Below are 13,061 nucleotides of genomic sequence, written 5' to 3' on the forward strand. Positions count from 1 at the left end.
CCCTTGCGGAATAATACTACGGTGACTTGCTGAGTAAAACTATGGACCATTGCTGAGAAATACTATGGACCCTCGCAGCGTAATACTAGAGACCCTCGCGGAGTAATACTATGGACCTTTGCGGAGTTATATTATAAACCTTTGTGGAGTAATACTACTGACCCTTGTCGAGAAATACTAGAGACCCTTGCAGAGTATTACTTCAGACCTTCGCAAAGTAATACTACTGATTTTCTGGATCTGGATTCTGATCTTTCTAGTATATATACAGTATATATATATATTTTTTGATTGTTTAAGCGCTTTGTGACCCTGGTCTAGAAAAGCGCTCTATAAATATAAATTACTTACTTACTAACTTACCCTCGCGGAGTAATACTAGAGACCCTTGTACAGTAATACTATTGACCTTCACGGAGTAATACTACGGACCTTCGCGGAGTAATGGCTACGCAATATTTTGACAGATGTTTTTGTTCCATGTACTACATATATTCAGTTTGAGGTCAGTAAGTACCAACAGATTAAATCTATAAAGCACACTGTTAAATTAAAGTAATTATAATAAAGCTTCTGAATTATCTGGGTTTTTTCCGTATTCACTGAAAAATGTCTTTCCTTCATCATCACTTTTATTGTTGACATAATCTGGATACATGTCGGTCAACATGAACATTAAGCTACTTTGCTTGCAGAGTTTTACTTTGATTATTTAAAGTATTATTTTCCTTGTGTGTGTTTTGTCCTCAGGCTGCTGAAGGATGCAGTACAGGACCCTGTCTGGTGGCGGCGCTACGAGCAGGTTCTGGGGGCCCTGCAGTGCCTGTGTGGAGCCAAACTGAGAACGGAACTGGAGAAGCAGACTCAGCTGGTGACGCTGCTGGGAAGCGTGGCGGAGAGAGTGAGACAGGCGGGAGGGTCCAACCGACAGGTCAGTGTCCAGCAAAAACCTTCCGTCCGTCCACGTGTCTTGACGTGCATCGTGTCTCTCAGCTGGCCCTGCAGGACGGGCTGGAGAACGTGCAGAACTTCTTCGAGAGGAACAGCTGCAGGTTACCCCTCAGTCCCAGTCTGGTGGCCAAAGAGCTGAACGTGAAGGTGCTTCACAGGCGAGTGTTCCTTCCTGACAGACGTGTAACCAGTGTTTGTGTGCAGACCTGCTCCTTCTTCAACTCCAACGCCGTCCCTCTGAAGCTCACGCTGCTCAATGCCGACCCTCTCGGAGAAGAAATCAACGTCATGTACAAGGTAGAGATAAAGTACTCCAGGCTTCGGTCAGGGTGAAAGGTTCTTCCTCTTACTCTCCATTTACCTGTTTTTATTTGTTATTCGACATTACCGTGAGTTTTTTTTTACTCTGTAACAACAGTTAAAGTTTAACAAAGACAAAAATTTGTGTTATATGAAGTACAAAATAATAAATAATACCAAAACTGCCTGAGTCTGGTGCGGTTGTAACGAGCTGAACAACCTTCAGGTGGGAGAGGACCTGAGACAGGACATGCTGGCGCTCCAGATGATCCGCATCATGGACCGGATCTGGCTGCAAGAAGGCCTGGACCTTCGTATCGTCAACTTCAAGTGCATCTCCACAGGGAAAGACAAAGGCGAGGCCCGGGCGGATGTCAAGAAGACGGGGAAGAAGAAGAAGAAGCGTGAACGTGACGGTTGTTGTGTGTTCGTTCCAGGGATGGTGGAGCTGGTGCCGTCCTCGGACACTCTGAGGAAGATCCAGGTGGAGTACGGCGTCACCGGGTCCTTCAAGGACAAACCACTGGCTGAGTGGCTGCGCAAGTACAACCCGGCCGAGGACGAGTACGACAAGGTGATGACGAACACTCCTAACTTCCTGTCTGCAGTGGTCAGTAGCTGTCAGAACCAGGGGTGAAAGAAAATATTGATACACTGACGTATCGAGATATTAATTTTCACGATACTGTATCGATATTTAACTGCTCTGAATCGATTTATTCATTTTTAAATTTGATTATTTATGACTTTCAATAATTATTGTATGGATTGTATTTAAATATAGTATGTATAAAATAAAACAACTAAATTGTTTTTACAATTAAAATGCAAGATAAATACATAACGTTTGTGCATTTCTGTGTTGCAATTTAACCTCCGGCCACTAGATGGCAGAAGTTATTACGTCCATTTCAGCTAAAGGAACAATGAAATCCTGAGATCCCGGCGACGACTGAGGACGAGAGGATACAGTGAATCAAGCAACTTTTAAAGCTAATGTTTGGACATATTTTGGTTTGAAAACAAATTAAATCAGTTATGACTTCGTCAAGAGTCATGTGGTCTGTAAATTCTGCAACACCAGAGTCAAATACTGGACAATACTACAAATATATACTTGTTACTACAGTATCACGATGTATTCTCCTCTAAAAGATATAGGAAGAAGAAAGTGTTTCCAAGCTTCACTCTCTGTCTCCAGGCGTCGGAGAACTTCATCTACTCGTGCGCCGGCTGCTGTGTGGCCACGTACGTTCTGGGAATCTGCGACCGTCACAACGACAACATCATGCTGCGCTCAACAGGTCACATGTTCCACATCGACTTTGGAAAGTTCCTGGGTCACGCTCAGATGTTTGGCAGCTTCAAGAGGTCGGAACATTCGTCTATTCATTCACGAAGTCCAGGAGCTGAAGATCCTGATGATGTTCTCTCTCCGTCCGTCAGGGACCGAGCGCCGTTCGTGCTGACCTCTGACATGGCCTACGTCATCAACGGAGGAGAACGTCCCACCAGTCGCTTCCAGCTCTTCGTGGACTTGTGCTGTCAGGCCTACAACCTGATCCGAAAACACTCCGGACTCTTCCTCAACCTGCTGTCGCTGGTGAGCCAGCTCACACATCTTCATCATCATCATCATCGTCATTATTATCTTTTTCTTCATCATCCTCCTCCTCCTCTTCTTGTTCTTTTTCTTGTTCTTGTTCTTGTTCTTGTTGTTGTTGTTGTTGTTGTTGTTGTTGTTGTTGTTCTTCTTCTTCTTCTTCTTCTTCTTCTTCTAGTTCTTCTTGTTGTTCTTGTTCTTCATCTTCTTGTTCTTGTTCTTCATCTTCTTGTTCTTGTTTTTCTTGTCCTTGTTCTTGTTCTTCTTGTCCTTGTTCTTCATTCTCTTCATCTTTTCTACATTACCTTCACATGTTCATCTTCTTCTTCATCACCTTCATTATCATCATCAGCTTCTTTATATTGTTCTTCTGCATCATATTCATAGTCTTCGTCAGCGTTATCATCACCTTTATCTTCTTCATAATTCACTTCATCCATCGACCCATCAGATGCACCTTCATTATTACCTCTGCCAAGGAGGGATTGTGTTTGGTTTGCTTCCATGCCTCATGGATGATCTAGTTAGTCATGAAGTGACTTTATATAAAACTGATTGGACATCAAATGAGCTGCAACTCTTGTGTGTCAGATGACATCATCGGGTCTCCCTGAACTCTCCGGCTCTCAAGACCTGAAGTACGTGTTCGACGCTCTTCAGCCGCACAACACGGACGCAGACGCCACCATCTTCTTCACCAGGTGTGTAGGACTCGACACACTGAACTCCTCCCGAGAATCCAACCTCTCTACCTTCCCACAGACTCATCGAGTCCAGTCTGGGCTCCGTGGCCACCAAGTTCAACTTCTTCATCCACAACCTGGCGCAGCTGAGGTTCTCTGGTCTGCCGGCCAACGACGAGCCCATCTTGTCCTTCTCGCCCAAGACCTACACCCTGAAGCAGGAGGGTCGCATCGTCCACGCCTCCATCTTCTCCTTCCAGAAGAGATACAACCCAGACAAGCACTACGTAGGCTCACCTTCATTCTTCTGCAGAACGTTTAGAATATTCTAGGACAGTTTACATGAAGTGACGTATATGACCCGCTTTGAATTTTCGAAGGAGAAGTTAAAACAATTGTAACTACCAAAAAGTAGTAGATTAAATCTGATGTCATTCTACTTGCTTGAGACCTTGGCTCCTTCCAGTGTTGCTGATGTCATCTTCTATGGATAACTTAAAGAGGTGTCTTTGTAACAGAACATTATTATAACATTAGATTATTTTTATACAATACATTAAACTTTTATTTTGAAAAACATTGATTAGTATCAAGAGCATAAATTTAATGATTAAAATGATATCTCAATATTGAATTAAACCGTTTAAACTTTGAATTTTATATATGAAATTATTTTCATCATATCATACTTTTCAATCATTTCTGTATTGACAGTAGTTTTTTTTTTATAATAGAAATACTTCTTTTTTTTTTTAGTAATTGAATTTTGAAAAATGTAAATTTGAATTTATTTAAAATGCTGGTGTTTTATAGTAAATTTAAAGGCTAAAATAAAAATAAGAATATTACAGAAAATATATTTTTGAATTAATGGAATTTAACATCAACATCTACGTTGAAATATTTGTAATTTGAAAATATTTGAATTTCTTTCAATTTTCAAATTTTTCAATTATCAAATAAAAACATATTCAACTTTTCAGTATAGAAACTATTGAATTAAATTAACAAAAAAGTAATTCAATTTTGTTTTAATCCAACAATATTAAAAAAAAAATTAAATACTATAATAATTCAATCTTCTAATGACATACGTCCATAGAAATCAATTTTCGAAATGACCAAAAGAGATTGATATAAATTGGAATAACATTGTAGTTATTATTCTGTTCATCACTCGTTCTTCTCTCAGACGTACATCGTGAGGATCATGAGGGAGAATCAGAACGAGCCGCAGTTTGTTTTCCGGACGTTTGACGAGTTCCAGGAGCTGCACAACAAACTCAGCATCCTCTTCCCGCTCTGGAAACTCCCCGGGTGAGTCCAACGCTCGGCGCCGGCGTGTTTTGAATCGTGCGAGAACGTGTCGTGTTGCTTCTCCTGCCGCTAGCTTCGCCAACAAGATGGTGCTCGGCCGCACGCACATCAAGGAGGTGGCGACGAAGAGGAAGCTGGAGCTCAACAGTTACGTGCACAACCTGATGAGAAGCTCCGCCGAGGTCACGCAGGTAGAAACACCGAGTGACGAGAAACCAGCAGAGAGTCGGTGCTTAATGAGTCTCGTCTCCTCCAGTGCGACCTCGTCTACACCTTCTTTCATCCCATCGCTCGCGACGACAAGATGGAGGGTCTGGAGAGCAGCCCCAAAGCACCAGGTATCACCAGCGTCGAAAATAAAGCCCGTCAATCGAGTGACCTCGTGTTCGTCCCACAGAACCTCCTCTGAGTCCCACGTCGGGTCGAGTGGAAGGAGAAGTGAAACTGTCCATCTCCTACAGGAACAGCACTCTGTTCATCATGGTGATGCACATCAGAGACCTGGTAAACACGTCGGTCCGACCCTTGGTCTCCGCCCACCAGTTTTGAACGTTTTTTTCCTGACGTCCAGGTGTCCGAGGAAGGCGCCGACCCGAACCCTTACGTGAAGACGTACCTGCTCCCTGATCTACAGAAGACCTCCAAACGCAAGACCAAGATCTCCAGGAAGACCAGGAACCCGACCTTTAATGAGATGGTGAGACGTTATCTAGACTTGTGAGAAAATGTATATGTATTTTTTAATGTACAATACCATAAAAATATTTATTGTATTGTTATTATTTAATAATATATTTTATCTTATTAAAGTTATTTTATGTTTTTTATTTAAAAATAAGTTTGTAAAAATAATATAATTAAATTGAGTTATTTACAATTAACTTGCAAATAATCTCGAGTTTGTTCAAATTAGTGTTGCTATTAAACTTCCGGCCACTAGATGGTAGCAGTCATTTCATCCTCCGCAGCTAAACAAAGAAAACGGGCCAGATCCGAATAAAAACAAATGTTATAAAATGATTTTACATTCATAATTTATTTCAATAATTTCTATATTGACATTTATTTATATAATTGGATTTCAAAATGTGAATATCTTCACATGTTTCTGAATGCATTTTATTCTAACCTAGTTTTTTATTCTAATTGCAATAATTAAAAAATAAAAAAGTTTTACCATGAATGGCTGGTACTCTTTTAGTTCTGTCTGGTGACACGATTATACCAACATTTGCATATTGAATTACAAGGCTATTAATTAAAAATATATTTAATTTTAAAACATTTATTTTGCAATTATTTGATTTACAATATCAAAACTTTGTAAAAAAAAAAAAAAAGAAAAGACATTTCAAATTGAAATAATTAATGTTTTTGTTTTATATCAATTATTAAAAAGAAACTTATTCAACCTTTCAATATAGAAATGATTAAATATAAAGAAACATTTCAGTGAAAAATTAAAGTTTCAACATTTGAAATGTAACCATTTGTCAGCGTAAAATAAGTTGAACTAAGTCTGCCCCACTTCTGGTCCTCCTTTGGCAGCAGGAAGTGGATCACCTGACCCTCCACAATAAAGGTGCAATAACTTGCTTCCTCTGTCCCTCAGCTGGTGTACAGCGGCTTCAGCAAGGAGACTCTGGGTCTGCGCGAGCTCCAGCTGAGCGTCCTCAGCGCCGAGTCTCTGCGTGAAAACTACTTCCTGGGTGGCATCACGCTCAGACTCAAAGACTTTGACCTCGGCCAGGAGACGGTCAAGTGGTACAAGCTCACCGACGTCCCCTATTTCTAGTGTCTCCACAAACCTGCTACAGTCGAACACCACGACCACCGCCGATAACACACGCACGGGGTGAACTTTTCAGACTAAAAAGACGACTTCACGCGTGACGAGACGTGTTTTAGACGTGTTTTACACGGAGCAATAATGTGTATAAGAGCGACTTGATTCTGTAGAGAGTTTAGCTTTTAGGAAACTTGTCTCTAGCGTCATGTTCTACTGCTAACAACTGAGAGGTGGACGTCACTGACGCGTCACAAACTGCTGCACAATAATTATGTTTGGAGTGGAGACTTTTAAAATGCAACATCACTAATCAACACGAAGGGGCGCTGTCGTTTCTAAACTATAGAACCCCTTCTTTCAAAAGAAAACACTTATAATGTCTAAAATTTAATAATATAGTTTCTTAATAATAATGGAATTGTATATTATATTAAAGTTTAATATAGAACTAAAATAGAAATCTTGCAAAGCTAGCGTTAGCTACTTCCTGTTAGCAACTTCCGGTTAGCAAAATGGTTGACAAAATGAGCAGCAGAAGCTAAAGTTATTATAAGATAAACGAAAATCTTAGAGATTTAATGAATTTATGGAGTTTGGACAGAGTTGCAGGGAGAAAAGTGGAGTAAGAAACACACATTAAAAATATAAATCTTGTAAAAATATAAATTTCTCGGTTCCACAGGTGGATGTTTTCAATGGTTCGATGCTGAAAAGTTGTAAATAATGAAAGAAATCAACTTAAATCACTTGTCCGCCTCTCAGTTGTCGTCACTTGCACACACTTGTTAACATTAATCTTCACTTCTTTACACCTCCTCCTGCTCATCTTCCTCCTGGTCATCCCTCTTCTCCTCCTCCTCCTCCTGCTCATCTTCATCCTCCTCCTCTTCTCCAATCTTGTGCCTCTTTGTTTTTGTCGTCTAAGATCTTAACAGAGGTCCAGTGTTTTGTACATTTTGATACCCAAGGACCAAAACATCTCCGGATATATATATATTTTAAGGAATAGAAAAAGAAGTTTGTTTATTTTCTCTACAGATTATAAAAAGGCATCAAAGAGTTAGAGATTAACCCCCCGACACTTAAAAAAAATGAAAGTGCCAACCATGGCGAGCGGTTCCGCTGGTGGGCGGGGCTTATCTTGGGTGCCTTCTGCTCACGATCTTTGCCTTAAGATGTCTTTTATGAACTGAATCATCAGCACTTCTGCCTGGTTCTGGTTCCTAACACGATTGGCTCTCACAAACACAATAAGATGATCAGATGTTGAACCCTCGTCCAGTGCCTGTCGCCCACTCGTTTACTGAGATATATATAAATAAAGAAAAAAAGGGAACAAGATCCGAGCGGCTTCTCTTCACACAGAGTTTATTGTTGAGTCGCTCCTGGTTCTGTACAAAGAAAACAAGCAGGTTGTTGTGAACGAGGCCAGTTATTTATTCTCAATTTGTGACCTGTAACCTGAACGGATCAGTGTGTACTGTAATCCCTCTTTCTTATAGCAAATTAAATGTTTTTGGATTCAATCAGTCTCTTGTTTTTATGTTGTTTTCAAATGTTGGAGGTGAAAGAAGAGGAAGACAAACATGATGTCGGTGGATGAATGAGGTCAAGGTCAACTTTTATTTATTTATTAACTTCTTTTATTTCATTTATTTTATATTTTCATTTGATTTTTCTTGTCTAATAGGTGAGGAGAAGCATCTCCAATAAAGATATTTAAATATAATATATTCTCTAATATCCAATATAATCTCCAACATTTTCGAATTTAAAATCTTACAAATAATACAGAATTTAAAAAAATCAATCATTAGAAATATCGTTTTAATTTAATTTAAACTTTCAAAATACAAATTAAATAAATCAAAAACAAATCCAACATTTTAATAAACCTATATATTGAATTGAATTCAAACATTAATAAAAAGTAATAATTCAATGCAAAAACAAAAAGGCAATTTTAATAAAAATTGTTAAAGTTTCGAAATGTTAAATGTTTAGTTGAGTATTCAAGTCAAGTTCTTTTATTGTCAAATATACATGTATTGAGACATACAGTATAAATTAAATTGTGGTCCTCTCTGACCAACGATGAAAAACATGAATACATTCATTAAGACATAAATAAATATAACCAACAAAATGAAATAAATAATCAACAACTCAATCAATCAATGTCATCAGTATTCTGATGACATTGATATATTTTCATAGAGACTGGAAAGCAGATCCAAGACATTGTAGTCAATTAAATTTGTTTATTAAAATACCTTTTTAATTAAATGTTAGTTGATTTGGTGTCATTCTATTATTCTGTATCATAAATTGGATTTAAGACATAAGACTTCAAAAAAATACATTTCTATTAACGATTGAAACAAGATATACATTAATTATATTTGTACTCATGTACCTGGACTAAGAACCACGTGATAAAAAGGTTGCATGAAAATAATAAGTAATAAAATAAATGCATACACATTCCCTTACGAAAAAAATAGTCTAAAAACAAATAAGAATCCACAGTAAACATAAACGTAAATAAACATATACATTAAACATCTCTGTATTATTATTTTAGTAAACCATACGAATAATAAGCTTTTTTACTTTAATAATAAATGTAATTCCGTTTTTCAATGCGCAAAGTAACAGTTAGTAATATTTCATGCATATATATTTTTAATTTTTGTTTAATTTAATTTATTTTTTTCATTATTTTATTTTACGTCTTTCTCTTAATTCCATGCTAGTTAATACATATTTGCAGTGGAATATGACGTGAGTGACGCCCCGCCCCCAAGAGCAACGTCCTTGCGTCACTTCCGGCGCAGGCGCAGATTAACATTTTTCCTCGCGTGTGCGGCCTCTCTTCCTCAACCGCCATCATGGGTCGCATGCACGCTCCCGGGTAAGCGTCCTTTTTGTCGAAAAATGCCGCTTTTCTGAGGCAAACTGGCCGTTTGAAGTGTCCAAATGTGTCCATAAAGGTATAAGGTTTCCCATGCGAGCGCGAACGTGGTTCTAATGTCACCACAGAGGAAGAAAGTTACCAATAAAACTCTGCTTCTTTTTCGACATCCAGTCGTGCTAACTAGCATTAGCCGTCATGTTATCCATGGACGGTCTTGACTATATTCCTTAAAAACCAAACTAATATTTAACTGTCAATGTTTTAAAAAACAAATTGAATGCGTGAAGTTGAACGATAGTTATTTGATAATATTTTAAGGATATGTTTAAAGCGTGGTTTGCAATGATCACCAAGTCTCGTAGCCATTGCTATTTTAAATCCTTTAATATTAACGTGTATTTGTGATCATATACATCTATATAGATAGCTATCGATTTATATATAGATGGATAATCATAACTAGACTTATTTTAATAAATGCATGGGGCTAGTTAATAGTTTTTAAATATAGTTATTTAGTTACGGTGATATGTTGAGCACCTTTTGTAGATTCGTTCATTTTAAACGTAATGTTGTATTTAATGTAAAAACGCATGTCATTTAAAACTCATTGACTGTTGTTACTGTCATAGAAAATGAGAACTTGATAATTGGTAAATCAATTCTTAAAGTTTTACCTTTTTAATATTCATCTTTGTTTAGTTTTCTTTCATTGAAATAATCTTTAATCTGTATTAATTCTTATGTTTCTATTGGTCCACAGAAAGGGCTTGTCCCAGTCCGCTCTGCCGTACAGGCGCAGTGTTCCTACAGTGAGTATTTGAAGCATTTAAAAGAACAAAAGTTGCATCTAGTCTGAACCACTTGACTGACTGTCTGTGCTCCGTCAGTGGCTGAAACTGACCTCCGACGATGTCAAGGAGCAGATCTTCAAGCTGGCCAAAAAGGGTCTGACCCCCTCTCAGATTGGTGAGTATTTATTTTGTATATTTTTTATTTTGTATGCGACGCTGTGGTCGCACAATTCATTGTCCGCCTCTCCTGCTTCTTGAGAGTCGTGATATTTCTGTTGTGCCAGAACAAATTGGAGGTAAATTAACAGAAGGACTTGTTTGTAGCTCTTCTGCCAGTCCCCTTCGAACATCTCTGCTCTCACACCTTTAGTGATGAAACGATATAGTCACTAAAATATGTAGCCGATCTAATGGCGATTATTTTGTCATTATTGCTAGTATGCATTAATTGTTTTCTTTAATGTCCTTTTGCTTTGATAGTTTTGGTAAAGTGATAACTCTTTTCTCGATTAAAGCAAATAAAGTGTACATTGAAATAAAATGAGGTTTAATTACACTAAACGGCATAAAAATAATAAAATAAACTTGTAAATATTCACTGCAAATCCTTAAACCTAAAAGTGTTAGAAGTGGTAGAATATTTTTTATTAGGCAGTAATGAATCACTCAAACTTAAGTGCTGAATTTACCAATAATGGCATAGTATACAATAGAATGTGTACTATTTGAATTGTTAGTTAAGTTAATAAACTTAAGAGTACACATCACTAAGCTAATGTATGTACTGATGTTGGGGTGTAAACTGAAACACTGGAGTCGGTTCCTTTCATTCATCTGAGCTGCCAACATCATATCAGACACCTTCACGTGTCATCCATGCACTTGTCTCAAGTCGTGTTCATGGGCAGATTTGAAGAGTTTGGTTGTGACTTGTTAAGGCACTGGTAGTGTTATCCATACGACTGTCATATACTCTTTGTCAGCTTCTTCTGAGCACAACGCAATTGAGCAAGAGGTTGAAGTGTTAACATCACTCAACTTGTTTTTCTACACACCAGTTGTAAGTCAAATTAATATAAAATATCAACCTTTGCAATATGAAAACATTTTAAAAAACCCTGAATGCAATTAATATTTCAGTGTTTCCTTGTCTTGAAGATGATGCAAGTGTTAATGTATTGTGTCAGCCCCGTCTAGTTATGCTCAGTCTTTCGGGTCAATGTTTTATTCCTTCTCACCTACACCGATTCAACCAGTTCATACTATTAACCAATACCTTAAATAACTCATAAAAATGCTTCATGTGTAATGTATGCAACATATTGAAGCCATAAATGATGGAACAACTTTGTAAAAACTTGACTTGTGCCGGTTTCTTTTTTGTAAAATATACTAAAAATAATTTGTTAAATAATAAGCCTTGGATTATTATTTACACACAAAAGGGAAATGAGTGATTATGATCTTTTATCTATAGTATTTTTGTTTCTCCAGTTGTAAGAAGTGGTTTTTAAACCAAGTTTCCCTTTGTGTGTCCAGGTGTGATTCTGAGGGACTCTCATGGTGTGGCCCAGGTGCGCTTCGTCACCGGCAACAAGATCCTGAGAATCCTCAAGTCCAAGGGTCTGGCCCCTGACCTGCCCGAGGACCTGTACCACCTCATCAAGAAGGCCGTGGCTGTAAGGAAGCATCTGGAGAGAAACAGAAAGGTACAAAGTCTTTTGACCTTGGGTCAGGACATCAACATGATTTAAAGTTTATATGTGAATGAACAACAAGACTGAAACTCCTGATTATCAAAACGCTCAAACAATTTAACAGAGTTGTCTTGATAATGTTTTGAATAAAAACAAACGTGTTTCTTTACAAATAAAACTAAAATGTTTCATTGTTTTTCCATCTCAACTTGGCTTTATCCAGCTCAAAATATGCATTTGCCTGAAAAGCTACAATTCTGAATCTCTGTCTGTGTGCAGGACAAGGACGCCAAGTTCCGCCTGATTCTCATCGAAAGCAGGATCCACAGGCTGGCTCGCTACTACAAGACCAAGAGAGTTCTTCCTCCCAACTGGAAGTAGTAAGTTCTGACACCAACCTCTTCACTTTCACCGCACGATTCATTGTCCGCCTCTCGTGCTTCTTGAGAGTCGTGATATTTCTGTTGTGCCAGAACAAATTTGGAGGTAAATTAGCAGAAGGACTTGTTTGTAGATCTTCTGCCAGTCCCCTTCGAACATCTGCTCTCTGGTCTCAGGACTGATGTTGACTGAATGTGTTTGTGTGTTCACAGCGAGTCTTCTACAGCTTCTGCTCTGGTGGCATAAACTCCCCATTTATAAATAAACCTTTCAATTGGAAACTGATTCTGTCTTTCATTGTGAAGAAAACCAGGTTTTGTTCATTTTATTGTTTTATTCCTGCTGAACAAGTAAAGTCCTGGCGGCAACTTTCTGGTTGTTTTATGACACTGAACATGTAGGAAAGTGGTTTTAAACTTTACAAATAAGGTAATAAAAAAAATAACAATCACTCAAAGCCATGTTATAAATGTTCAATTTTCTCTTAACCTTTTTCACAACTACAAAGCAATGGGTTTTCACCATTTGTAAGTCATATTTTCATTGTAATGTACTTTACTCTGGTTGATCCATTATGGAAGGAAAAATTAGGTTTTATTCAAACTAAATGTTAACGTTCGCAAACTTTA

The 13,061-nt window shown here is 38.0% G+C and overlaps 2 protein-coding genes and 2 non-coding genes across 6 annotated transcripts in view; all 4 read left to right on the top strand.

Moving 5' to 3' along the window:
- pik3c2a (phosphatidylinositol-4-phosphate 3-kinase, catalytic subunit type 2 alpha) overlaps nucleotides 1–8,169 on the top strand; it is a 41,428-nt gene extending 33,259 nt beyond the window's left edge. For 2 of the 3 annotated variants that reach the window (XM_087798094.1, XM_087798095.1), the window contains exons 19-32: nucleotides 751–931; nucleotides 994–1,098; nucleotides 1,156–1,248; nucleotides 1,478–1,825; nucleotides 2,453–2,622; nucleotides 2,698–2,854; nucleotides 3,446–3,555; nucleotides 3,617–3,824; nucleotides 4,730–4,854; nucleotides 4,928–5,045; nucleotides 5,111–5,192; nucleotides 5,252–5,358; nucleotides 5,426–5,551; nucleotides 6,467–8,169. In XM_087798094.1, the coding sequence (XP_087654220.1) occupies nucleotides 751–931; nucleotides 994–1,098; nucleotides 1,156–1,248; nucleotides 1,478–1,825; nucleotides 2,453–2,622; nucleotides 2,698–2,854; nucleotides 3,446–3,555; nucleotides 3,617–3,824; nucleotides 4,730–4,854; nucleotides 4,928–5,045; nucleotides 5,111–5,192; nucleotides 5,252–5,358; nucleotides 5,426–5,551; nucleotides 6,467–6,649 (2,113 nt within the window). In that variant the 3' untranslated portion in view covers nucleotides 6,650–8,169. The remainder of the gene's footprint in view (nucleotides 1–750; nucleotides 932–993; nucleotides 1,099–1,155; nucleotides 1,249–1,477; nucleotides 1,826–2,452; nucleotides 2,623–2,697; nucleotides 2,855–3,445; nucleotides 3,556–3,616; nucleotides 3,825–4,729; nucleotides 4,855–4,927; nucleotides 5,046–5,110; nucleotides 5,193–5,251; nucleotides 5,359–5,425; nucleotides 5,552–6,466) is intronic. The other variant, XM_087798096.1, reaches the window with a different exon arrangement.
- Nucleotides 8,170–9,461: 1,292 nt separating this feature from the next.
- Nucleotides 9,462–12,713, top strand: rps13 (ribosomal protein S13). Its single transcript, XM_087797835.1, has 6 exons — nucleotides 9,462–9,557; nucleotides 10,324–10,372; nucleotides 10,451–10,529; nucleotides 11,894–12,063; nucleotides 12,331–12,431; nucleotides 12,645–12,713. Exons 1-6 carry the CDS (start codon nucleotides 9,535–9,537, stop codon nucleotides 12,676–12,678), a joined length of 456 nt encoding a protein of 151 aa, XP_087653961.1. The 5' UTR covers nucleotides 9,462–9,534; the 3' UTR covers nucleotides 12,679–12,713.
- Nucleotides 10,577–10,706, top strand: LOC148073449 (small nucleolar RNA SNORA19). Its single transcript, XR_015712299.1, has one exon. It is a non-coding gene; the product is annotated as a small nucleolar RNA SNORA19 (small nucleolar RNA).
- Nucleotides 12,463–12,593, top strand: LOC148073450 (small nucleolar RNA SNORA19). Its single transcript, XR_015712298.1, has one exon. It is a non-coding gene; the product is annotated as a small nucleolar RNA SNORA19 (small nucleolar RNA).
- Nucleotides 12,714–13,061: the final 348 nt, after the last annotated feature.

Source organism: Callionymus lyra, chromosome 8 (genome assembly GCF_982586985.1).
Source record: "Callionymus lyra chromosome 8, fCalLyr1.hap1.1, whole genome shotgun sequence".
Classification (NCBI taxonomy): domain Eukaryota; kingdom Metazoa; phylum Chordata; class Actinopteri; order Syngnathiformes; family Callionymidae; genus Callionymus; species Callionymus lyra.

Excerpts from the sequence above, each read along its gene's own strand:
- rps13 (XM_087797835.1), top strand. The coding sequence starts at position 9,535 with ATGGGTCGCATGCACGCTCCCGG. Across the intron at positions 10,530-11,893 it reads TCTGACCCCCTCTCAGATTG|GTGTGATTCTGAGGGACTCT; the intron begins GTGAGTATTTAT and ends TTGTGTGTCCAG. Across the intron at positions 12,064-12,330 it reads ATCTGGAGAGAAACAGAAAG|GACAAGGACGCCAAGTTCCG; the intron begins GTACAAAGTCTT and ends GTCTGTGTGCAG.